The sequence below is a fragment of the Colobus angolensis genome, unplaced genomic scaffold (genome assembly GCF_000951035.1).
Source record: "Colobus angolensis palliatus isolate OR3802 unplaced genomic scaffold, Cang.pa_1.0 Scaffold75, whole genome shotgun sequence".
In the NCBI taxonomy this organism is placed as follows: domain Eukaryota; kingdom Metazoa; phylum Chordata; class Mammalia; order Primates; family Cercopithecidae; genus Colobus; species Colobus angolensis.
In genome coordinates, this window is record NW_012121265.1 from 45,961 (window position 1) to 71,064 (window position 25,104).

At 41.6% G+C, this 25,104-nt stretch overlaps 1 protein-coding gene across 2 annotated transcripts in view; it reads left to right on the top strand.

Annotated features, from left to right (window-relative positions):
• Positions 1–402: 402 nt before the first annotated feature.
• EIF3A (eukaryotic translation initiation factor 3, subunit A) overlaps positions 403–25,104 on the top strand; it is a 49,507-nt gene continuing 24,805 nt past the window's right edge. The window contains exons 1-13 of one of the 2 annotated variants that reach the window (XM_011927791.1): positions 403–656; positions 7,587–7,777; positions 7,945–8,081; positions 8,478–8,641; positions 10,080–10,279; positions 11,518–11,726; positions 15,522–15,693; positions 19,828–19,932; positions 20,315–20,413; positions 21,446–21,562; positions 21,767–21,952; positions 22,859–23,206; positions 24,926–25,030. In XM_011927791.1, coding sequence (XP_011783181.1) covers positions 608–656; positions 7,587–7,777; positions 7,945–8,081; positions 8,478–8,641; positions 10,080–10,279; positions 11,518–11,726; positions 15,522–15,693; positions 19,828–19,932; positions 20,315–20,413; positions 21,446–21,562; positions 21,767–21,952; positions 22,859–23,206; positions 24,926–25,030 — 2,082 coding nt within the window. In that variant the 5' untranslated portion in view covers positions 403–607. Of the gene's footprint in view, positions 657–772; positions 905–7,586; positions 7,778–7,944; positions 8,082–8,477; positions 8,642–10,079; positions 10,280–11,517; positions 11,727–15,521; positions 15,694–19,827; positions 19,933–20,314; positions 20,414–21,445; positions 21,563–21,766; positions 21,953–22,858; positions 23,207–24,925; positions 25,031–25,104 lie in introns of those variants that run through there. The other variant, XM_011927792.1, reaches the window with a different exon arrangement.

The window sequence follows — 25,104 nt, forward strand, 5'->3', positions numbered from 1 at the left end:
TTATTTTAGCCGTCACTCTTCCCATGCTTGTCCCTCACGGTTGAGCGGCGCTGACCTGATGACACTTGCTTACTGCATTTTCGTTAAACTCAGCATTTTCAGATAGCCAAGACAGGCCATCATTCCCTGGTTGGATGGGACGTTATTGTAACAGCACGACTTCGCACAAGCTGCTTTGAAAATCAATCTGCAGACGTTTGCTTGTTCTCCAGACAGAAACTCTGACCCCACACTCACCCTTCCCACCCCAATTATCGCTCGAAGATTGAAGACCCTGGGGACTGTCTCCCTAACACTACCCGAGAATGGCCGAAGAGAGGAACTGGACTTTGCGCGCCTAGGATCCCGGCGCCGCCACGTCTGTCGGCGCGCGTGACGCCAGCGCGCTTGCGCACACGGAGGCCCGCCCCTACATCCGGGGCCTGGACGGCAGCAGGGCCGCCGCGGGGAGGTCACGTGGCTCTTTCCTTTCCGTCTCTGGCCGGCTGGGCGCGGGCGACTGCTGGCGAGGCGCGTGGAACCTTACGCTGGTTCCCCTTCGTCTCCTCTCCCGGCCCGGGCCACTAGAGAGTTCGCTGACGCCGGGTGAGCTGAGCCTGCCGCCAAGATGCCGGCCTATTTTCAGAGGCCGGAAAATGCCCTCAAACGTGCCAACGGTGAGTAGCTGATCGGGGCGCGCCGGGCTGGGGCGGCCCGAGGCCTCCGAGGTCGAGAGCGCGGGCCTGTTTCCCACTGCTCTGCCGCCCGGCCCGCGCGGGTAGAGGATACCGATGCGGCCTGCGAGCTGCTGTCCCAGCCGGTGGTTGGGCATGGGTTTCCTTCTCACTTTATCGACTGGGGTCTGGGAGGCGCGGAGCCCGGAACCGTCGCCCCGGGGGCCCTTCTTTCCCCCTGCCGCCTTCGGGTGCGTCGCGGGGACCGAAACCGGGGAGACAGCCCCTACGCAGGCTGGAGCTCCCTCCCCGCTGCCTGCCTCCGCTGGCTCTCCAGGTCCCTAGAGCTTTGGTCTGCTTAGGCCCCGCGCCCCCGGCCGCCATCTGGGAGTGCCGGGGAGTAAGAAACATGGCTCCCTCCCGGGGACAATGCACGCGAGAGCCTCGGCTCCACCTCCTGCCCGGGGCCGGGAGCCCTACGGACCCACCCCCGGTCCTCCCGCAGCCACCCCCGCTCTCCAAACCGCGCTCAGTACTTTGCTGGGTCAGGGTCCACTTAGCCTTCACCCAGCCGCTTTATATCCACTTAGGGGCCGCTTGACCCATTTAACCTGATTCCTGTTTTTTTGCTTTGTTTTGTTTTGTTTTTGTTTTTTCCTTTTTCCTGGCATTGATTAGAAGCATTCCGAAAGCCTGTTTCGAATCACTGGAAGTTGGAATAGAGTTAATGTAAAGGGACTTCACGTCTCCTCTTAAAGATAACGAAACAGGCCTAGAGAGAGGTTTCCCCAAGGTCACTCCGGGAGTTGTTGAGCCAAGAGACTTAAAACCAACGTCTCTTGACATCCAGATCAGTCCTTTTTTCTCTTTTTTTCGGCCACAGTGCTGCTTTCTGCGATTTCTATTTTCATATGTGTACTTCGGCCATTGGCGCTTGAGGGAAAAACTTCTTGCCCCTATCTCTCCAAGGGGCAACGTTTATTACATTGGCGTTCTGGGGATTCACATGTTCTTGCCTAGTCTCTGGGCTTAAGAAACTTTGTTTAGGGTTTTTTTTTTATCCCTCTAACCGGACAATTTTAATAATCGTTAGGGCATGGATAGCTCTTCTTTTCATCCTTCCTTCACCGAAATAGAAGTTTTGGATTTTACCCATGTTGTAGATGACTATACCTTGTGAGTTACAGTTTTATGTTGCAGAGCTTATTTTGTTAGCTTCTTTGAAAATTCATCTTGTGAAGACGGCAGTTTGAGTCAGCACATAAACTGATAATCTGGCCGGACCAGAGATATGTTGGTCATATACTTTTTAAAGTAAAAGTAACACTTTTGTGGGGGAGGGAACTGGTCTGTAGTCTGTGGAATAGGCTAATTCCACATTGTGTGGAATGGAGTAATTGTTTTAAAAACCTATTCAAACTACAACATAGGTGTGATCACTAATTCATTCTAATGATAACCAGTGATCTAATGGTTAGAGCAGACAAGAAGTTTTAAGATGTTTGTTAATATATCGGAAAGAAGAGATTGAAATGGAACTTTGTCACTATCAACCAAACTGTAGCAAAGTTTATGACTTTTCCATGTTTCAAAACCTAGAATTTGTAGTGTACAAAATGATTTGCATGAAATGACTACTCTGCATGGCTGTTGTGGATGTTTTACAGTCATTTGCAAGCTTTGCCCAACAGGTATTTTTTGCCTGTACTAGTGGGCCAAAGCACTATAATGGCCTATGTATTACATATTTGGTGTGTTCCGGGCTTTGTTTCCTTTATCGCTTCTCTTTTTGGAATCTTCATAAGAACTTGATACAGAAAAGATATGTAATGTGCATCAAACATTTTTTTCCTGTTTCTAAATTGACATAGGCTTGATTCATGAAGGGCAGGTTAAGGAAAGGATCTGAAATTAAAGTAGGCAAGATGAGGGACACCGGGGGAAGCTTGAGTTTTGTTTGTGCAGCTTTTTAAAAAAGACTGTGGGGACGCCTTGCTTGCAGCCCTTTGAAGCCGTTGGATGGGGATGCATGTGTTACCTTCTGAGTAGAAACTCATACCTTTGATCTTGAGGGATCCCTTCTCAAAGGGAGCAGATCGAGGATGGTCCAGGGCACTGCTTCCAAAACATAAGTGAAGGATCAAAGGGCATTCACCTAATTGGAAATAATCTCATTTTATCTAAATGTTTTATATGTAGCATTTGTGATCCCAACAATATTTAGACCTAATCTATTGCATTATCTTAATAAAATGTAAATACATTTAAGTAGAATGGTCATTCAGGTCACCCTAAACATACATATCAGCAGTTTTTTGGGGAAAAATTATAGTAGTCATTCGGGAAGGTGAGAACTTGGACCAACAGTTACAGGCAAGAATTTCGTATCCTGTAATCATTTAGAGGAGGCCCCTTTTTTGTATTATATCGTTAGTAGTGCCAAACTAACTGCTGCTGACCTTATTATAGTTTATGTTCTACAACCAGTGCCTTTAAAAAATAAAGCTGTTATTAAGTCCACAAATTGAGTAACATTATAGCATATCTATTTGGTCTGTTGCACAAATAAACTAGTAAACAACAAGGGCTGATGTAAACTTCTTTATATATACTTTCAGTAATGAATTTGAAAGGTATGCTCCAAATGCTCACCCATCCAGTAAGGTTTATAATTCTAGATTTTAATTTTTATTTCTATAATATTAATCTGGAAGTCAATATTTTAAGTATTGGAATAGAACCTTTAGTTTACGATAGTTCTTTCCAGCCTCAAAAGCTTCCCCTGGCCACCATTAAATAATTCAGAGGAACTAAATTCTTGTATATAAATTAGGACAAAGGCAGAAGACTGACTGTCATGGATTATGAAAAATCTGTTCTCATTCCAACTATTTATTTATTTAAGACAGAATCTTGCTCTGTTGGCCAGGCTGGAGTGTGGTGGCACTATCTCGGCTCACTGCAACCTCCGCCTCCTGGGCTCAAGCTGTTCTCCTGTCTCAGCCTCCCAAGTAGCTGGGATTACAGGCATGTGCCACCATGCTCGGCTAATTTTTTTATTTTTTTCAGTAGAGACGGGGTTTCACTATGTTTCCCAGGCTGATCTTGAAACCCTGGCCTCAAGTGATCTGCTCGCCTTGGCCTCCCAAAGTGCTGGGATTTACAGGCGTGAGCCCCCGCACCTGGCTAAGGAATCAAGTTTTAATTGACTGTTCAGAAAGTAAAAAATAGTTTCAGTTCCATCTCTAAAAAGCCCTTTTTAGATTAGGAATTGGATACAATAGGTCGGTTTAGTGCTGCTGCTGTGATTTTCTTAAAGTATAGATTCTGTTAAACACATTTACTCCCAAGTTTTTTGCTGATAAGAGACTGTTTTTGTTAGGAAGAACACCTAATGTACTGTTACATTTTCTTTTCTTTTTTTCTTTTTTGAGACAGTCTCTCCCTCTATTGCCCAGGCTGGAGTGCAGTGACGCAATCTTGGCTCACTGCAACCTCCGCCTCCTGGTTTCAAGTGATTCTAAAGTCTCAGCCTCCAGAGTATTTGGGATTACAGACGTACACCACCATGCCTGGCTAATTCTTGTGTTTTTAATGGAGACAAGGTTTCACCAAGTTGCCCAGGCTGATCTCTAACTCCTGACCACAAGTGATGCCTGGGCCTCCCATAGGACTGGGATTACCCAGGTGTGAGCCAAGGCACCTGGCTGTACTGTTGCATTTTAGAAAATAATTTTGCATGCATTATAGGAGAAGACCAGGAGAAGACTGCAAGTTTTTTCCCTCCCACCCCCTCCCCGACAACAAGGAAAGGCTTATTTCAACAAAGTATCTAGTTGTATTACATCTTTGTTTCATTTAGTAAGTTTTTTTTTTGATAGTAAGATTGACTCAATGAAAGATGGACTTTTTCATGCAGTGGTGAAGGGTTTTGTCATTATTTGCATGTGAAAAATGTGATTTCATATAAGGTATTATGCAAATATTTATTTCAGTATGTTTTGTGATTTATCCTGTTGCAAACTTTTTTTTTTTTGAGACTTGTTGCCCAGGCTGGAGTACAGTGGCACTATGTCTGCTCACTGCAGCCTCCGCCTCCTGGGTTCAAGTAATTGACCTGCCTCAGCCTCCCAAGTAGCTGCGATTACTGGTGTGCACCACCATGGTCCAGCTAATTTTTTGTATTTTTAGTAGAGACGAGGTTTCACCATATTGGCCAGGCTGGTCTCGAACTTGACCTCAGGTGATTTGCCCACCTCGGCTTCCCAAAGTGCTGGCATTACAGGCGTGAGCCACCATGCCTGGTTGCAAACTTTTTGATATATTGGAGAGGTGGGGTATTGTTTGTGGTTTTCCTGGAGGAAAGAATGTTGGGAAGCATCATTTCTGGAAGATGGGATCTTTGAAAGAAGAAAGAGAATTACTAAATCTGTGGATCTAATAAGACCCCCAAATAAGGGACATGTTTGCCGATTGCTTGCTTAGCACAGAGTTACATGGTAGATAATGCTATATGTTATTGCGTAGCTCTTAAAAGAAAAAGTATTGGCTGGGCGCAGTGGCTCATGCCTGTAACCACAGCCCTTTGGGAGGCCGAGGTGGGCGGATCAGGAGGTGAAGAGATCGAGACCATCCTGGCTAACATGGTGAAACCCCGTCTCCACTAAAAATACAAAAAAAAAAAAAATTAGCCAGGCGTGGTGGCAGGCGCCTGTAGTCCCAGCTACTCAGGAGGCTGAGGCAAGAAAATGACATGAACCCGGTAGGCGGATCTTGCAGTGAGCAGAGATCAAGCTACTGCATTCCAACCTGGGCGACAGAGCCAGACTCCATAAAAAAAAAAAAAAAAAGTCTTGTTCCAAGGAAAATAAGCAATGATATTTTTAAAAAGGAGAGTGATCTATATAGTGTTTTATACCTTATTTTAAATGTAGTGTTTTAATTCCCCCAAATTATTTTTTAAATGTTCATTGGGAAGTTTGTGTGTGTGTGAAATTTGCAATTATGAATGTTAAGATGAATTTCACCAGTTGACTTAGGGTAAGCAACCTCTTTCTCCCCCAGTCTATTAAGTGTACAAAAGAAAAGATGAGGAAATATAAGATGAATTTTAAACTTAGTCAAATAATGTAATGGTGGAGATACTGCTTTTGACTGTATTTCTTTTTTCTTTTTTTTTTTTTTTGAGAAGGAGTCTCGCTCTGTCCCCCAGGCTGGAGTGCAGTGGCGCCATCTCTGCTCACTGCAAGCTCCGCCTCCCGTGTTCACGCCATTCTCCTGGCTCAGCCTCCCAAGTAGCGGACTACAGGCACCCGCCACCACGTCCGGCTAGTTTTTTGTATTTTTTTAGTAGAGACGGGGTTTCACTGTGTTAGCCAGGATGGTCTCGATCTCCTGGTCTTGATCTCCTGACCTCGTGATTCGCCCGTCTCGGCCTCCCAAAGTGCTGGGATTACAGGCTTGAGCCACCGTGCCCGGCCTTGACTGTATTTCAAAACAGTATGCATAAAACTTAAAATTGGAACTAGATTTTAAAATGTTAGCACATAGAAAGCCTTTGGGCTCAGGGGTTAATAAATTCAAAAGAATATAAGTTGGCTGGGCCTGGTGACTCAGGCCTGTAATCCCAGCACTTTGGGAGGCCAAGGCGGGTGGATCATGAGGTCAGGAGTTTGAGACCAGCCTGGCCAAGATGGTGAAACCCTGTCTCTACTAAACATACAAAAATAAGCTGGGCCCTGTGGCTGGTGCCTGTAATCCCAGCTACTCAGGAAGCTGAGGCAGGAGAATCGCTTGAACCCGGGAGGCGGAGGTTGTGGTAAGCTGAGATCACACCAGTGTACTCCAGCCTGGGTGGCACAGTGAGACTCTGTGTCACACACACACTCTATTTTTTTTCCTTTTTTCTTTTTTTCGAGTTGGAGTTTCATTCTTGTTGCCCAGGCTGGAGTGCAGTGGCACCATCTCAGCTCACCTCAACCTCCACCTCCCAGGTTCATGCTATTCCCAGCCTCCCGAGTAGCTGGGATTACAGGCATGCACCACTACGCCCTGCTAACAACTTTGTATTTTTAGTAGAGACTGGGTTTCTCCGTTTTGGTTGTAGAGACTGGGTTTCTCCATTTTGGTTAGGCTAATCTTGAAATCCTAACCTCAAGTGATCTGCCCTTGTCTTCCCAAGGTGTTGGGATTATAGGCGGGAGCCACTGTGCCTGGCCCCATTTTTCTATTTTTTTTATTAAAAAACAAGAAAACTTTTTTAGAGCAGTTTGAGATTTCCAGAGTGTTGGGAAGAGAGTACATAGTTTCATTGACACCACACCCACTTTCTCCCCTGTTGATTTTTATTTGTAACAACTAATGAACCAATACTGACACATTATTTAATTTGTTTATTTTTTGAGACACGGAATTTCACTCTTGTCGCCCAGGCTGGAGTGCAGTGGTGCGATTTCGGCTCACTGCAACCTCCGCCTCCTGGTTTCAAGCGATTCTTCTGCCTCGGCCTCCTGAGTAGCTGGGACTATAGGCACATACCACCATGCCCGGCTAATTTTTGTATTTTTGGTAGAGACGGGTTTCATCATATTGGCCAGGGTGGTCTCCAACTCCAGACCTCAAGTGATTGGCCCAGCTCGGCCTCCCAAAGTGCTGGGATTACAGACATGAGCCACTGCTCCTGGCCTGGAACTTTCAAATCACAGTGGAATACAGTGAAATTCAGTTTTACTTGTAGATCATATTGCAACACAGCACAAGTCTTTCTGTTGTTTTACTTTTGATAATTATGGCATAGCTTTAGAAGTCAGAAATAAATGTAACTTAGTAAAAACTTGGTAATGAGTTGGGGAATTGAAGTAGCCGTTTAAAAAAGTAAAGTTTAGACTCTTCTATAGTGTACATAACTAATTTTAATTCTCCTGAATTTTTCAGAATTTCTTGAGGTTGGCAAAAAGCAGCCTGCTCTGGACGTTCTTTATGATGTTATGAAAAGTAAAAAACATAGAACATGGCAAAAGATACACGAACCAATTATGTTGAAATACTTGGAACTTTGCGTGGATCTTCGCAAGAGCCACTTGGCAAAGGAGGGGTTGTACCAGTATAAGAACATTTGTCAACAGGTACAAACAGAACTGGGTTGTATATTTTTGACAAATGCTTTTAGTAATCTGCAGAAGAGCTTACCTTTCAAAGTTAATATATTGTATTTCTCTTAAAATTTGCCTTTAAAACATCTTATGGTTCAATGGAAAAATAAGTTCTGAAGAGTTTTGTATTTTTGGATTAGGTGAACATAAAATCTCTGGAGGATGTTGTTAGGGCATATTTGAAAATGGCAGAGGAAAAAACTGAAGCTGCTAAAGAAGAATCTCAACAGATGGTCTTAGATATAGAAGATCTGGATAATATTCAAACTCCTGAGAGGTATGTGGGTTAGACCTCTAATAAATGCTTTGATAGTTAACTTGGTGTTTTCCTTTACATGGGTCTTCATTTCCTTTTGAAGTAGATGTTTATCAGAAAAAAATGCAAGTCTTCGAAGTTTTAAATGCATAGTAACCAATAAATTTATGTAGGTAATAAAAATTCATAGAAGTGGAAAATGACAGCCGTAAGATAGAAGGGCAAATACTAATTTAAATGATCATAATGCAGATTGGGAATTCAGGGAGTGGTTAGTGACACCTTTGCAGTGTGTACAAAGTTGTGGGAAGAATTTGCACTGTTTTCCGATGAACATTGTTGATTTTGGTTTTTAATCACATGGCAAAGTAGGAAACTGTCTAAAATTGTTTTCAACATTTTTTTCTGTCTTCGTAGTGTTCTCCTAAGTGCTGTAAGTGGTGAAGACACTCAGGATCGTACTGACAGATTACTTTTAACTCCATGGGTTAAATTCCTGTGGGAGTCTTACAGGCAGTGTTTGGACCTTCTTAGAAACAATTCTAGAGTAGAGCGCCTTTATCATGATATTGCCCAGCAAGGTAAGATGAGATCAAATCTGAGTGAAGTGCTTTGAAATTGAGGAGTGCATTTTCTGAAAAGTGCTTAAAATGAACTAGTTTTATATCCTTATTGAAATGTTGGCATTCACATGATATTAAATGACTGCAGCCGGATGTGGTGGCTCACACCTGTAATCCCAGCACTTTGGGAGGTCAAGGTGGGTAGATCACTTGAGGTCAGGAGTTCAAGAGCAGCCTGGCCAACTTAGTGAAACCCCTTCTCTACTAAAAATACAAAAAATTTAGCTGGGCATTGTGGTACACACCTGTAATCCCAGCTACTCAGGAGGCTGAGGTGGGAGGATTGCTTGAACCTAGGAGGCGGAGGTTGCAGTGAGCCAGGATGGCACTGCTACACTTTAGCCTTGGTAACAGCAAGACTCCGTCTCAAAAAAAACAAAAACAAAAAAACAAAACCAAAAAGACCGAGTAAGGAATTTGTTTTCCTTGTTAAAGGAGTTTTGTGTGAATTGTATTTTGTTGATATCTGAAAAATTTTTTTTCTTTTTACACAAATATCAGTAACAATGAAAGACATTTTAAAGTCCTTTTGGAATTCTGCATATGACTGAAAAAATAAACTTCCTTTTTTTTTTTTTAGTAAACTTGAATTCTCTACTTTGGGTTTTTTTTAAATTTATTTTTATTTTTTAAAAAAGAGCTGGGATTTTGCATTGTTGCCCAGGCTGGTCTCAGACTTCTGGACTCAAGTGATCCTCTTGCTTTGGCCTCCCAAAGTGCTGAGATTACAGCTCTGCCCAGCCTGAATTTTCACTTTAACACAAGTAAATTTGGACTTTTTCATAGCTGTTGATACAAATATTAACTTGAAGTTAAACTGCATCTCTGTTTTAGGTCTGTTAAAATAGACATACTATTTTTAAGGGGAAAGGAAATCTAAAAAACAATCTAATATTGCATATGTGACAGTAAAAAAATTAACTTGTCCATTTAAATGACAGGGAACAAGTAGTTCATCCATCTGTAATCAGTTGAAATTAGGTTACTCAATTTGTATTATGTAGTTTTAATTAGTACAGAACCTTGTTGCTTTTTATGTAAGTTAGATATCAAAGTTCATTATATTTCAGACTAGATTATTTTTACTCTTAGGATTTAAAGTGGTGGGTCTTTGAAAGGTGACTCTTAGATCTAAATTCTAGTTTCCCATTTGTAAACTTGGCCAGCACCACATTTTAGTTCTAGGCAAGGACCGATGATTATGTTTTTGGTTTTAGGGTTCACTCAGAAAGGTAGTCTGGATGAAATAAGTTGATTTTCATTGCATCACAAAGACCAAAGATGAGTTTGATGAGTCCTGTTAAAATAACTGATTTTAATGTGTGAAATAAAACCTAGTCAAATATTTAAGTAGATAGTGGAAGGTACCTAATATATTTTACAATTATGCTTATAGCTTTCAAATTCTGCCTCCAATACACGCGTAAGGCTGAATTCCGTAAACTGTGTGACAATTTGAGAATGCACTTATCGCAGATTCAGCGCCACCATAACCAAAGTACGGCAATCAATCTTAATAATCCAGAGAGCCAGTCCATGCATTTGGAAACCAGACTTGTTCAGTTGGACAGTGCTATCAGCATGGAATTGTGGCAGGTATGTTGGACCTATTAGCTTTTCTTTCTAGAAATAATAGTCTATGTTACTTTTCTCCCCCCTTAATGAATAGCTTCATCTTGGTATGCATTGGTTAATTTCAGTAGATAAGGTAAGGAATTAAAGTTGCCTGATGGACTGGGAAAAGTTCTGAACAAGAAATCTCAGAATATTTTGTTTCTAGTTGCCTTCTCTGAATTGTGGACCAAACCATATAATCTCTTTCAGACACAAGTTTCTTGACATATAGAACAATACCTTGCCACTGCTGCTCGAAGTGTGGTTTCATGACTGGTGTCATTTGTGAACTGTCTGGTCTGTGATGAAATAAGTATAGCATAGAGAAGCATATGCAGAGCTTCTTAGTTGCAATTTTATTGTAAATTTTTTTGTGTGTTTACTCTGATAAAAAGTGAGCTTTTTCTGATTCATTTTTGTGGTAATTTTGTATTTTATATTCTTCGGTAAGAGGTTAGAAATAAAAAAAAAAAAGAATCCTTTACTATTAATTGTTGGAGAAGTGCTGCCGTAGATTATTCTAGATTTCTTAGTAGTGCTTTAGCTGACTATCTTGCATTGGAGATCTTGGTGGTGGTAGGAGGTTAGTCCTCACCTGGCCCTTTTTCTCTAAGAATCCTCCAAAAACATTCCATATAATTTTGTAGTCATGTGACCTTGAAGTCTTTTGTATATTTGATGGACAATATTTGATTGAAATTATAGAGGAAGAAACTAGAGATTGGAGTCTTTGAGCCAAGTGAAAGTATGATTCGATGTCTTGTTCTTGCCTGTGTTTCCTTTTCTATAGGGACACCCGTCTTAAAATACTACCTGTAGAAGATGAGTAAACATGCTCCATTGTAGAAAAAATGCATAAATTAAAAGAAGGGAATTATTCATCCATTATCTTATCGCTCAGAAATAACCTGTTGTATGTCCTTCTAGATTTTTTTGTTTTTGTTGTCCCAAGTGATGGGATAATATGCAGATATTTTCTTGAGTCTGTTCTGTCTACTTTTCAATATTTCCTAAAGAACTTTAAAAAGTTTAAGGAGTTAGTGTTTTTGTAATTATGGCAGTTTTCTAAAATAGATATTATACATGAGTAAAGAGAACCACACAAAGGTATTTTATTTGCTATTTTTATGTTTTCTGTGTTGTAGGTTTCATAGAAATTTGAATTAGATTTTTTTCATGTTATAGAATGCAATGACTTTAATTTGTACTACTAATTTTAGGAAGCATTCAAAGCTGTGGAAGATATTCATGGGCTATTCTCCTTGTCTAAAAAACCACCTAAACCTCAGTTGATGGCAAATTACTATAACAAAGTCTCAACTGTGTTTTGGAAATCTGGAAATGCTCTTTTTCATGCGTCTACACTCCATCGTCTTTACCATCTCTCTAGAGAAATGAGAAAGAATCTTACACAAGATGAGATGCAAAGGTAAGAATGTTATACTTGGATAATGTTGAAATTCTGTAACAAATATCATTTGTTACATGACATGGTATATTCTAGGCCGTGGTTTCTCAGCCTCTGCACTGCTGACATTTTGGGTTGGATAATTCTCAGTCGTGGGGCTGTCCTGTGTACTGCAGATTGTTTAGCAGCATCTCCAGCTTCTCCCCATTAGATGCTAGTAGCAACCACCCCCCGTTGTGATAATTATAGACGTCTCAAGACGTTGCCCTTCCTGAACAGTATTCTTGGACTTTAGTAGTTGGTCTTGAACTCCTCACCTTGGGTGATAAGTAATTCCACTAAAGCCCAATTGAGAAATTTGAATATTAGCAAAAACACATTTAACGGATGAGCTTTCTATCCACATACAGGTATTTAGAGTCTATTCTTAGAACAAATAGAAAATTAAGAAAAACCCTTTTTTTTCTTTTTTTTGGTGAAACACAGTCTTGCTTTGTTGCCCAGGCTGGAGTGCAGTGGCGTGATCTCGGCTCACTGCATCCTCTGCCTCCCATGTTCAAGCAATTCTCCTGGCTCAGTCTCTGGAGTAGCTGGGATTACAGACACCCATCACCATGCCTGGCTAATTTTTGCATTTTTAGTAGAGATGGGGTTTTACCATATTCGAGGCTGGCCTCAAACTTCTGACCTCGTGATCCACCTGCCCCCGCCTCTCAAAAGTGCTGGGATTACAGGTGTGAGCCACCGCACCCAACTTTTTTTTTCCTCTTGAGACAGAGCCTTCGCTCTTGTTGCCCTGGCTGGAGTGCAGTGGTGTGATCTCACTCCGCCTCCTGGATTCAAATGATTCTCCTGCCTCAGCCTCCCGAGCAGCTGGGTGTGCACCACCATGCCTGGCTAATTTTTTGTGTTTTTGGTAGAGATGGGGTTTCACGATGTTGGCCAGGCTGTCCTTGGACTCCTGTCCTCAGGTGATCCTCCTGACTCGGCCTCCCAAAGTGCTGGGATTACAGGTGTGAGCCGCCACGCCCAGCAAGGTAAATACTTCTATCAGGTCATTTTTTTCCTGATTGCAAAATATTAACTGTAGAATATATGGGACATATTTATTATATAAATACATATGAATGTAAAAAGAAGGGTCTGTAACCCAGCAACCTACAGACCATGTTTTCCTCGTGCTCCACACGTTCAGAGAAGCTTCTGTAGCAACAAACTACAGAAATGAGCTCTGAAGGCATAGTCTTCCATTTTATTATTTTTAACATTACATATAACCTGTTTCCTGTCACTTAAAAAAATACATTTCTGGCCGGGCACAGTGACTCATGCCTGTAATCCCAGCACTTTTGGGAGGCTGAGGTGGGTGGATCACTTGAGGTTAGGAGTTCAAGACCAGCCTGGCCAACATGGCAAAACCCCGTCTCTACTAAAAATACAAAAATCAGCTGGGTGTGGTGGCGCACGCCTGTATCCCAGCTACTCGGGAGGCTGAGGCCAGAGAATGAGAGAATGGCTTGAACCTGGGAGACGTAGGTTGTGGTCAGCTGAGATTGTGCCACTGCACTCCAGCCTGGACGATAGAGCAAGACTCCATCTCAAAAAAAAAAAAAAAAGAAAAAAATGCTATTGAACTTACACAACAACATACCACCTATTTTCTTATATTGGTAGACCAATTATTTTGTTATCCAGTAGAATTACGTACAGCAAAGTGTCTTTCTTATGTAAAACTATTTTACAGCAATTCATGGGACCAATTAAATGAGTCCCGCTAGTATATTTTCTTTCTTTCTCTCCTTTGTTCTCTTTTTCTTTGCTTTCTAATACGGTCTTTCTTTCCTTTCTGATAGGGTCTTGTTTCCTTGCTCAGGCTGGAGTGTAGTGGTGTGTTGTAGCTCGCTGCATGCATCCTCGAACTCCTGGGCTCAGGCGATTCTTCCACCTCAGCCTTCTGAGTAGCAGAGACTACAGGCGAGCGCCACCACGTCCAGCTAATGTTTAATTTTTTTTGTGGAGACAGGGTCTCGTTATGTTGCCCCGGCTGGTCTCAAAGCTTCTGATCTCAAGTGATCTACCTGCCTTAGGCTCCCAATATGTTGGGATTTATAGGCATGAGCCACTGTGCCTGGCCACTAGTATATTTTCTTAGAAACTCTTGAGGATGGTGTCCATTATGGCATCCACTGTCACTTATGTAATTCACATCCCTTTTTTTTGAGCCGGAATTTCACTCCCGTTGCCCAAGCTGGAGTGCAATGGCACGATGTCGGCTCGCTGCAACCTCTGCCTCCCGGGTTCAAGCACTTCTGCCTCAGCCTCCCGAGTAGCTGGGATTACAGGCGTCCGCCATCACACCTGGCTAATTTTTTTGTAATTTTTTTTTTTTTGAGGCGGAGTCTCGCTCTGTCGCCCGGACTGGAGTGCAGTGGCGGGATCTCAGGGTTTACGCCATTCTCCTGCCTCAGCCTCCCGAGTAGCTGGGACTACAGGCGCCCGCCACCTCGCCCGGCTAGTTTTTGTATTTTTTTTTAGTAGAGACGGGGTTTCACCATGTTAGCCAGGATGGTCTCGATCTCCTGACCTCGTGATCCGCCCGTCTCGGCCTCCCAAAGTGCTGGGATTACAGGCTTGAGCCACCGCGCCTGGCCTTTTTTTTTTTTTTTTTGTATTTTTAGTAGAAACAGGGTTTCACTATGTTAGCCAGGCTGGTCTTGAACTCCTGACCTCAGGTGATCCACCTGCCTCAGCCTTCCAAAGTGCTGGGATTACAGGCGTGAGCCACTGTGCCTGGCGCACATCTGTTTGTTTTAAGGAAAAACATGTTCTTCCAGACACATAGCTTGCCTTCAGAGAGTACTATAATAATAGTGAGCATTAGGCTGTCTAGCTCTTAGTACATTATTTGGTTTAATCTTTGCAATAGCCTTATGACTCAGAAAATTAAGTATCTTGCCTAAGGTCACAGTCTTGGAAATGGCGAAGGGAAAATGCTAGCCCTTCAGCTCCAGGGCTCACAGGCTTTGGGGTCCTGCCATGCTCCGAATGCAGCCTGACTTATTGTTTTTCAGGGATGTGAAAAATTAGCCCCTTGTTTTTGTCTGCCCATCTCCCTCACTACCATAATAGTGTTCACTTGTGATTCTTATAATTTTTTTCTCCCTTATTGCCACTTATTTCCTTAGGGTTTTTTTGTTTTGTTTTGTTTTGTTTTGTTTTGAGACAGTCTTACTCTGCCGCCCAGGCTGGAGTTCAGTGGTGCTATCTCGGCTCACTGCGCCCTCCGTCTCCTGGGTATCAAGTGATTCTCCTGCCTCAGCCTCCTGAGTAGCTGGGATTACAGGCTCCTGTCACTGTGTCTGGCTAATTTTTGTATTTTTAGTAGAGATGGGGTTTTACCATGTTATCCAGGCTGGTCTGGAACTCCTAACCTAAGGTGATCTGCCCGCTTTGGCCTCCCAGTAGATGTGAGCCACTGCGCCCAGCCATTTCCTTAATTTTTAAACCTGCCTTAATTTTGTAAGGAAATCTGGGGTATACGAATATGCCTTTTCTGCCATTTAATCACAGTCTTTCTGAAGCTAGAAAACATGGACAGTACTGAGTGGATAGATGAAGTTCTGATTTAAGTATTCATTTAAACACAGTCCATTTCTCTTACTCTCGTGCTTTGATGGAATAATATTTATGAATATTGTGCACCGTGGTGATGTACACGTTCTGTCACTAGCACGCCTTAAGATTAAAGAGAAGTGCTTTTCCGCTTATCAAGTATCATTTATAAACCTAACAGATTTAAAACTTTGTTCTCCATAGAATGTCTACTAGAGTCCTTTTAGCCACTCTTTCCATCCCTATTACTCCTGAGCGTACGGATATTGCTCGACTTCTGGATATGGATGGCATTATAGTTGAAAAACAGCGTCGCCTTGCAACACTACTAGGTCTTCAAGCCCCACCGACACGAATTGGCCTTATTAATGATATGGTTAGTATTAATTTGAGGATTTTTATAGCTTTGGGCAGAAAACTTTGTGGTCAGGTTTAATAACTCATGATTAAATACTAGGAATTCTGATTCAGTGCCGAGGGTTCTGATGTATGGACGGGGAAGCACTGGTGTCAGCCACCGTTCAGTTGAGGCAGTTCCGCTCCAGTAGGTGAGCGGGGGTTAAATTATTGGGAGTTTTGATGTAGCAGGACTTAGGTTGGCTCTGGGGAATACTGTGGGCCAGTCAGTGAGAGAAAAAGTAATGATGGGCAAGAAGGGTCATGGCTTATTTCATGGGAGCTCTAGGAAAACTAATTAAGCTGTGTGTGGGAAATATGAAGAGGCTAGGGATATTAGTATGTTCTCGCACTGCTATAAAGAGATACCCGAGGCCGGGTGTGGTGGCTTATGCCTGTAATCCTAGCACTTTGGGAGGCTGAGGTAGGTGGATCACCTGAGGTCAGGAATTCAAGACCAGCCTGGCAAACACGGCGAAACCTGGTCTCTACTAAAAATACAAAAAGTAGCTGGGCGTAGTGGCGCACACCTGTAATCCCAGCTGCGCTGGAGGCTGAGTCAGGAGAGTTGCTGGAACCTGGGAGGCGGAGCTTGCAATGAGCTGAGATTGTGCCGCTGCACTCCAGCCTGGGCGACAAAGTGAGAGTCCTTCTCAAACAAACAGACAAATAAACAAAAAAGAAATACCCAAGACTGGGTAATTTATAGAGAAAAGAGGTTTAGTTGGCTCACGGTTCCACAGGCTGTATAGGAAGTATAGTGGCGTCTGCATCTGGGGAGACCTCAGGAAAATTACCGCCATGGTGAAAAGGGAACGGGAAGCAGGTGTGGGATATATGGCTGGAACAGGAGAAAGAGAGGGAGGGGGAAGGTACCACACATTTTTAAACAACCAGATCTTGAGAGAACTCTTAATCATGAGGATGGGCCTAGGGGGATGGTGCTAAATCATTAGAAACTGCCCCCATGATTTAGTCACCTCCCACCAGGCCACATGCCAACATTGGAGATTACAGTTGAACATGAGATTTGGGTGGGTACACAGATCCAAACCATATCAGTAGGGGAGAAGGTAAGGTAGACTTACCTTCAGTGTCTGATGTTCAGTGTCTGAACAACTAAAATATTTTCAACTTTTTTCTCTTTTAAACTTTCATTTTATGTTATTAAATAGTATGGACTTAATTAGGGTTATTCAGTGAAATTGTATGTGAAATACTTTTTAAAATGCAGATTTCTAGGTTTTACAACAGCAGATATAATACAAAAGTTTTAGAGTGTGGAGCCTAAGATGTGGAGGAGGTGGTGGTGGTGTTTTTGAGACGGGGTCTAACTCTGTTGCTCAGGCTGGGGTGCAGTGGTGCCATTTTAGCTCACTGTAACCACCACCTCCCAGGTTCAAGTGATTCTCCTACCTCAGCCTCCTAAGTAGCTGGAATTACAGGTGCGCATCACTGCAGTGGTTTTTTTATATTTTTAGTAGAGATGGGGTTTTGCCACGTTGGCTAGGCTGGTCTGGAACTCCTGGCCTCAAGTGATCCACCCCCCCCCCGGCTTCCCTAAGTGCTAGGATTACGGGTGTGAGCCACCACGCTGGCCAGATTTGTGTATCTTTTCAGTGTTTCACATTGATGGAATTTTCCATTCAGTGGAAATTTGTTGAGTGTTTATTACATGCCTAGCAAGTGAAACTGAAGGGAGAAGTTGTATTCTAGGGGAGCTTAGATTCTAGGGATTCTCATTGTAATAGTCTGACTTGGTTGTTAGAATCACCTCCAGTAGATTACTTTGGGATAAGAGAAAGAGGGATAAGTACTAGAGAAAAGTATTAAGGAAAAATCAACTTGGCTGTATGTTTATCAAAAATGGAGTTTAAATCATTAACAGTCCCTAATTCATGAATAGAGCAATTAAAGAAATCAAAAAGATAATGGCAAGCTCTCTCAGATATTTTAAAAATGTATTCTGAGGAATCACCTATATTCACTCTGGTAAAAGCTAGATAAAAGGCCTAAATTTTCTGCAGTAGTCAATATAAGTAAGAACAAATAGGTTTTCTAGATAGTATCATTTTTCTTTTATGACATAGTAATGCAGATTTGCTTTGTAGTTAACTTTTGCGAAGAGTCCCTGCAGAGCAGCTTTTTTTCTACTTTGTATGCCTCCATGTTTTCTCTGCTACCACTGCCCAGAGTTCAACTTTCTGTTTATGGGATGGATGCAGGACTCAGTGTAATAAAGCAACAGCAGTGTCTTGAGAAAGAGGTTTCATTAGCAAATAAAACATTTGCTAATAAAAAATTGGCTTCTAATTTTTAAAGCTGAAGAAATGTGCCACACTGGAAGGCTAATCCACGTCACCTTGCTGTTGAAGGTGGTCTCGGCCAGGCGTGGTGGCTCACGTCTTTAATGCTAGCGCGTGGATCACTTCAGGGCAGGAGTTCGAAACCAGCTTGGCCATTGTGGTGAAACCCCATCTCTACTAAAAATACAAAAAAAAAAAAAAAAAATTAGCTGGGCATGGCAGTGCGTGCAATTCCAGTTACTTGGGAGGCTGAGGCAGGAGGAGAATCGCTTGAACCTGGGAGGCAGAGGTTGCAGTGAGCTGAGATCGTGCCACTGCATTCTAGCCTGGGTGACAGAGCGAGACTCCATCTCAAAAAAAAAAAAAGATCTCTTAGACTTAGATTTAATATACTGCAATATGTTTTCCCAGAAGCGAAAGACCTTTACAATTGGCCGGAAGTAGAATTTAACCCACTAAAGCTCTGTGAGCAAGTCAATCAGTGATCACTCATGGGTAGCATTGGACCGGCAGCGAGGGTATCTGGATTAGGGTCCTCATTGTGCCCATAGAGTGTAAACTTTTAGGAGGATACCCATTAGTATCACGTGAATGGATTAGCTGACTGCCAAGAGGCATTTATCAACTTCTTGAGTTGACCATATATCCAAGGTCAATACCTGAGCGTTAGGCTTCCATTACCAAATTTGTGAGACAGAGGGATTCCCTTATCACAGGAAAAGACTCAAACATTCCTAAGAGTGACTTTTAAATCAGAAAGTAAACCGATTGTGTATTTTAGTGAGAAATATAATTTAGTAGATTATGGCAACCTTTCACATTCCCTATTTGGAAGGGGAGCTACATGAATAATCTAAAATAACTTGATAGGAATGAAATTAGAGCTGTTAATTTTTTTTTTTTCTCTTAAAGGTAGATTCCAAGTTAGGGAATTTTATTTGTGTGCATATACCACACCTTATTGTAGTCAAGATACATGGATGCTTATAAAGGGGAAGTGTTAGAATGGTGTCAGTCAGTCTTGTACCCATTTTACATTAGAGTTAACCTTAGCCCTGAGTGCTCGCGTGTGTGGGCGTCCTCCTGACTTGGGGATGCGATCTGCCAACATTTGCCTCAGTTTTGTTACCCGCTCTCTATGGGTACACACTTCTGTGCTTTGCTCTGTCCCTGCAGTTATTCTGTCCTTGGGTTAACAGTTCCAAAAAAAAATGACATATTCCATGGTAAAATTGAAGTCCATATAAATGGGGTGATATGTGAAATTCTTTTTCTCACAGTTATGTTTGTGAGATTTATTCATGTGTTCTATGTAGTTGTTCTTTTTTGTGCATTTTTGTTTATTTTATGAACACATAATAATAGGACAGCACTATCCTATTGATGAGTATGTGAATTCTCCCCAGTTTGGAGCTATTAGAAATAGTGCTGTCGTGATCATTTTTGTGTGACAATTTATATAAAAGTAAAATTCTGGTATTTTCCTTGTTATTGGTAATAAAATATTCCGTTGGCCACAGTAGTTGTCTTTGTGAATATTTAATTGGTTGTAGTTGTGTTTTTTAGAGTTTCATTTCCTTTTTACATACCTGTGGGGCTTTTCACCATAGGTTAGTGTGCATAGCGTGGGGCAAGAGACCCAGCATAGTTGTACTTTGGATTCATTTTTGGTAAATTTAGAGGAGGTTGAGGCTTGATGATTTTTTAAATCATTTTCCAGATTTCCAATGCTATCATTTATACTAAGTTCAGAATTTTAGTTGGAAAATTTCCTTTGATAGTTACATCTTTTGTTTTGCTTACTGTAGGTCAGATTTAATGTACTACAATATGTTGTCCCAGAAGTGAAAGACCTTTACAATTGGCTTGAAGTAGAATTTAACCCATTAAAACTCTGTGAGCGAGTCACAAAGGTAAGCCTTTGTATATAAGTTTTGGTTACCACCACAGAGTTGGCCTTATTGCAGTTTTGAGTTGTATTGATACTTGTTAAGAGAGAAGTTTTGTCCTATGTGTTGGAATTCAGTGCACATTTCATTGTCTTTTTTCTTTATTTCAAGAGAAAAGATATTTCTGATGTGCTAAACAAACATTTGGAGGTTAATTAGCAGCATGACTAATTTAGCCATTGCTGCCAGTCACCTTCAAACAAGTATCAGTAGCTTCATGATACATTTTGTATTTCTTTGCATTGGATGATGTTTTCGTATATTAAAAAAACTGGAAGAGTTTTAGATGTTTTAGTATCTATTATGTAGAAAGTATAATTCTCTTTCAACTTAATGAATTTTATAGGTTCTAAATTGGGTTAGGGAACAACCTGAAAAGGAACCGGAATTGCAACAGTATGTGCCACAACTGCAAAACAACACCATCCTCCGCCTTCTGCAGCAGGTAAAAATAAAGTGTTTTGTGGAAGAACTGGAATTTCCTTGATTGTGTGTGCTCATCATGAAACTAAAAACTGGAAAAATCTAGAACTGCCTAGGAAGTGAGAACCTCCCCATGTTCTGCCCCTGCCAAAAATTAGTCTATTATATTAATTTGAAAATCAGAATTATTATGTTTACGTATTTTGTAGCACACCATTTTTTTTTGGTCAAACACTGTCTTTGGGCATTTTTCCTTGTTAGTAATGTACGGGCTACCTTATTCCATTTAAGGTACTATGGTGTATTTATTCAGACTCTCTTGATGAAAACCTGTATTACTAGATTTTTTTTTTTCGTGTTAGAAGTCTCGTAGCATTGATCATCTTTCATACATATATCTTTGCATACTTCTATTACTTTCTGTGGCATAAGAAGTGGAATTAGTCATATTGTTTATGAATTTAAAGCTTTAATAGCTATTCAGAAGCCTGGATTAATAGATCCTCCCACCGTGAGTGAATGAGACAGCCTTTTCATATATTTTAGTCCAGGGGCTTAAGTAAGTGCTCCCATTTTGTTTTCCATTTGTTTCATTTGGGAAGGAGGGCCTTTTATTATATTTTCATCTCAGTATTTATGCACGTGTCATTGACCTGCTTCTATATATGTGAGCAGTGTTATTTCTTATGTGCTATACAAATAATTGAAGGCTAATTAGCAGTATAACTAAAAAGTAATGCTGCCAGTCTCCTTCAGACAAAAATTCTGTAAGAAGTGTTTAAATCTATTCGGTAAGTAGCAGGTTTTTAGACTTTTTTGTTTTACGACAACTAGGATTTGAAAAGATTATAGGTTTGAGGAATAGTATGGTAATGGTTCTCAAAACATGGGGTTTAGAGTTGATAGTTTGGGATTAGCATTCTGGCTTTGACAATGTACTGCTAATATAAATTCTCTGGCATAATATCTACTTCCAGTGACTGTCATGAGATTGCACATAAAAAGTGCTGAATAAATAGTGACTAGTGTTATTAACCCTATGTTTTCTATGCAGGTGTCACAGATTTATCAGAGCATTGAGTTTTCTCGTTTGACTTCTCTGGTTCCTTTCGTTGATGCTTTCCAACTGGAACGGGCCATAGTAGACGCAGCCAGGCATTGCGACTTGCAGGTAGGTATGTGCTGTAAGGAGACAGGAGAAGGCCCTTGAGGACTAGAAAGACACATATCTTTTGTTTCTCAGCTTTTGGTACAGTGATACCATTTTAAAGTTTACTGAGTGAACTTTTCCAGCTTTTGTATATGACATTCTTCTGTTACTTTTTGACTTCATGCTTACTTATGGATTTAACCATTGATAATTTAATTTTTAAAGGTTCGTATTGATCACACTTCTCGGACCCTGAGTTTTGGATCTGATTTGAATTATGCTACTCGAGAAGATGCTCCGATTGGTCCTCATTTGCAAAGCATGCCTTCAGAGCAGATAAGAAATCAGCTGACAGCCATGTCGTCAGTACTTGCAAAAGCACTTGAAGTCATTAAACCAGCTCATATACTGGTATGCATCTTCCCGGGGAAATAAATCCCAGTTCTGAGGGACTCTTGTGCCGTGTCTTTCACAAAGAGGTTTGGGACAGTATCTGAGAGAAGGGATTTATGATATATTTCCTATAGAATTGTACTTGGTAGTTATTTGATCAAATACACAAATCATTGAGCTTTCTTCCATCGAACAAAATACTCCTCTGTGTAGGTAATGTAAAAGTATGGATTATGTTACAGAAACAGTAGAGTAGACATAGGATTCCTCAAATAGTGAAGTACAGTGAGTGGATTTTTCCCTCCTGCTTAACTTATTTCTTTTTTTTTTTTTTTTTTTTTTTGTTGTTTGTTTGAGATGGAGTCTCACTCTGTCACCCGTGCTGGAGTGCAGTGTCTCGGCTCACTGCAGTCTCCACCTCCTGAGTTCAAGCAATTCTTGTGCCTCAGCCTCCTGTGTAGCTGGGACTACAGGCACGTACCACGTGCCCAGCTAATGTTTTGTATGCTTAGTAGAGATAGGATTTCACCATGTTGGCCATGCTTGTCTCAAAACTCCTGGCCTCAAGTGATGCACCCACCTTGGCCTCCCAAAAGTGCTGGGATTACAGGCGTGAGCCACTACCAGTAACAAGTTATTTCTTGTTTGTGAGCTCTGTTAATGAACGCCTAAGGTAGGTTTGGTGCAGTGAAAAGTTGTCTTAGCTAGGAGAGCTTCTTTAGCTGCATCATTGCTATTAAAAGACTGAGTAGGAGCAACACCATAGCATTTGATACCGAAAACAAACAGCTTGGATAGTGTCATCTTCCATTATCAAATGCAGATGCATAGAAAATGCATCAGGATTATTTTGTAATTTCTTTAATGCCTAATACCAGAGAATGTTAATTTTGGTCATTTAAAAAAATTCATTTGTTTTTGAAGCAAGAGAAAGAAGAACAGCATCAGTTGGCTGTTACTGCATACCTTAAAAATTCACGAAAAGAGCACCAGCGAATCCTGGCTCGCCGCCAGACAATTGAGGAAAGAAAAGAGCGCCTTGAGAGTCTGAATATTCAGCGTGAGAAGGAAGAATTGGAACAGAGGGAAGCTGAACTCCAGAAAGTACGGAAGGCTGAGGAAGAAAGGCTGCGCCAGGAAGCTAAGGAGAGAGAGAAGGAGCGTATCTTACAGGAACATGAACAAATCAAAAAGAAAACTGTTCGAGAGCGTTTGGAGCAGATCAAGAAAACAGAACTGGGTGCCAAAGCATTCAAAGATATTGACATTGAAGTATGTAGCATTTTAGTCATTAAAAAGCTAGTTTTATCCAGGTATTTTGTACTCTTAGAACCATAGTCCTGTACCATTCGTTGGCTTGTTGAGTTATTTCACACATTTTGGTACAGCTGGTCATGACTAAATCTGTGAGTAAGCATATGTTTATTGCTCTGGGAAGTTTTGTGTTTTTTTTTTTTTGAGATGGAGTCTCTTGTCGCCCAGGCTGGAGTACAGTGACGTGATCTCAGCTCACTGCAACCTCAAGTGATTCTCCTGCCTCAGCCTCCCAGGTAGTTGGGATTGTAGGCACCCGCCACCACACCCAGCTAATTTTTTGTATTTTTAGTAGAGACAGCTTTTCACCACGATGGCCAAGCTGGTCTCGAACTCCTGACCTCAGGTGACCTGCCTGCCTCAGCCTCTCAAAGTGCTGGGATTACAGGCGTGAGTCACTGCACCCAGCCTGCTCTGTTCAGTTTTAACTACTATATGTTAATCACAGAACAGGTTGCGTATCCCTTACCCAAAATGCTTGAGAGCAGGTATCTTTCAGATTTTGGATTTTTTTGGATTTTGGAATATTTGCATGTATGTATAATGAGATATTTTGGGGATTGGAGTAAAGTCTAAACACGAAATTAATTTGTTTTATAAGACTTTTTTTTTTTCTTTTTCTTTGTGGGAGATAGTCTCACTCTGTTGCCCAGGTTGGAGTACAGTGGTATGATATTGGCTCACTGCAGCCTCTGCCTCCCAGGTTCAAGCAGTTCTCTAGCCTGTGCCTCCCAAGTAGCCAGGATTATAGGGGTGTGCCACCACGCATGGCTAGGTTTTGTATTTTTTGTAGAGATGGGGTTTCACCATGTTGGCCAGGCTGGTCTTCAGCTCCTGACCTCAAATGATCTACCTGCCTCAGCCTCCCAAATTGCTGGGATTACAGGTGCGACCCACCACACAAGGCCTGTTTCATAGACATCTTATACACATAGCCTGAAAGTAATTTTATATACTATTTTACATAATTTTGTGCGTGAAACAAAGTTTTTTTTTTTTTTTTTTTTTGGGAGACGGAGTCTAGCTCTGTCACCCAGGCTGGAGTGCAGTGGCGCGATCTCGGCTCACTGCAAGCTCCGCCTCCCGGGTTTACGCCATTCTCCTGCCTAGCCTCCCGAGTAGCTGGGACTACAGGCGCCCGCTGTCTCGCCCGGCTAGTTTTTTGTATTTTTTTAGTAGAGACGGGGTTTCACCGTGTAGCTCAGGATGGTCTCGATCTCCTGACCTCGTGATCCGCCCGTCTCGGCCTCCCAAAGTGCTGGGATTACAGGCTTGAGCCACCGCGCCCGGCCGCGTGAAACAAAGTTTTAATGCATTTTTACTGACCTGTCACCTGGGTCAGGTGCGGAATTTTACACTTGGGGCACCGTGTTGGTGGTTAGAAAGTTTTAAAATTTGGAGCATTTCAGATTTTGGGTTTTCTGATTAGGTTTGCTTACCCTGTTTAGTGGAGTGTGGGTAGATGTAGGTTGGAGGAGTGAGAAAAAGATGTATGGATATTTTTTTCCTTATGGTCAAGTGGAAATAAGGCTATTGTATAATGTTTTCACATTTCCTAAATTATCGTCCATTGTAACAATCAAAGCAATTTAGGATTTTATTCTAGAAAGCAGTGAGTTATGTTAGGCATTGCTTGTTTATCCTTATTAACAATTGTACATTTGTATTACCTTTTAGGACCTTGAGGAATTGGATCCAGATTTTATCATGGCTAAACAGGTTGAACAACTGGAGAAAGAAAAGAAAGAACTTCAGGAACGCCTAAAGAATCAAGAAAAGAAGGTAAATGAAAGGATTGGTAAACCTTTAACATACCGAGTTAAGAGAGATTTTTAAAAACTACATGTGTTGTCATG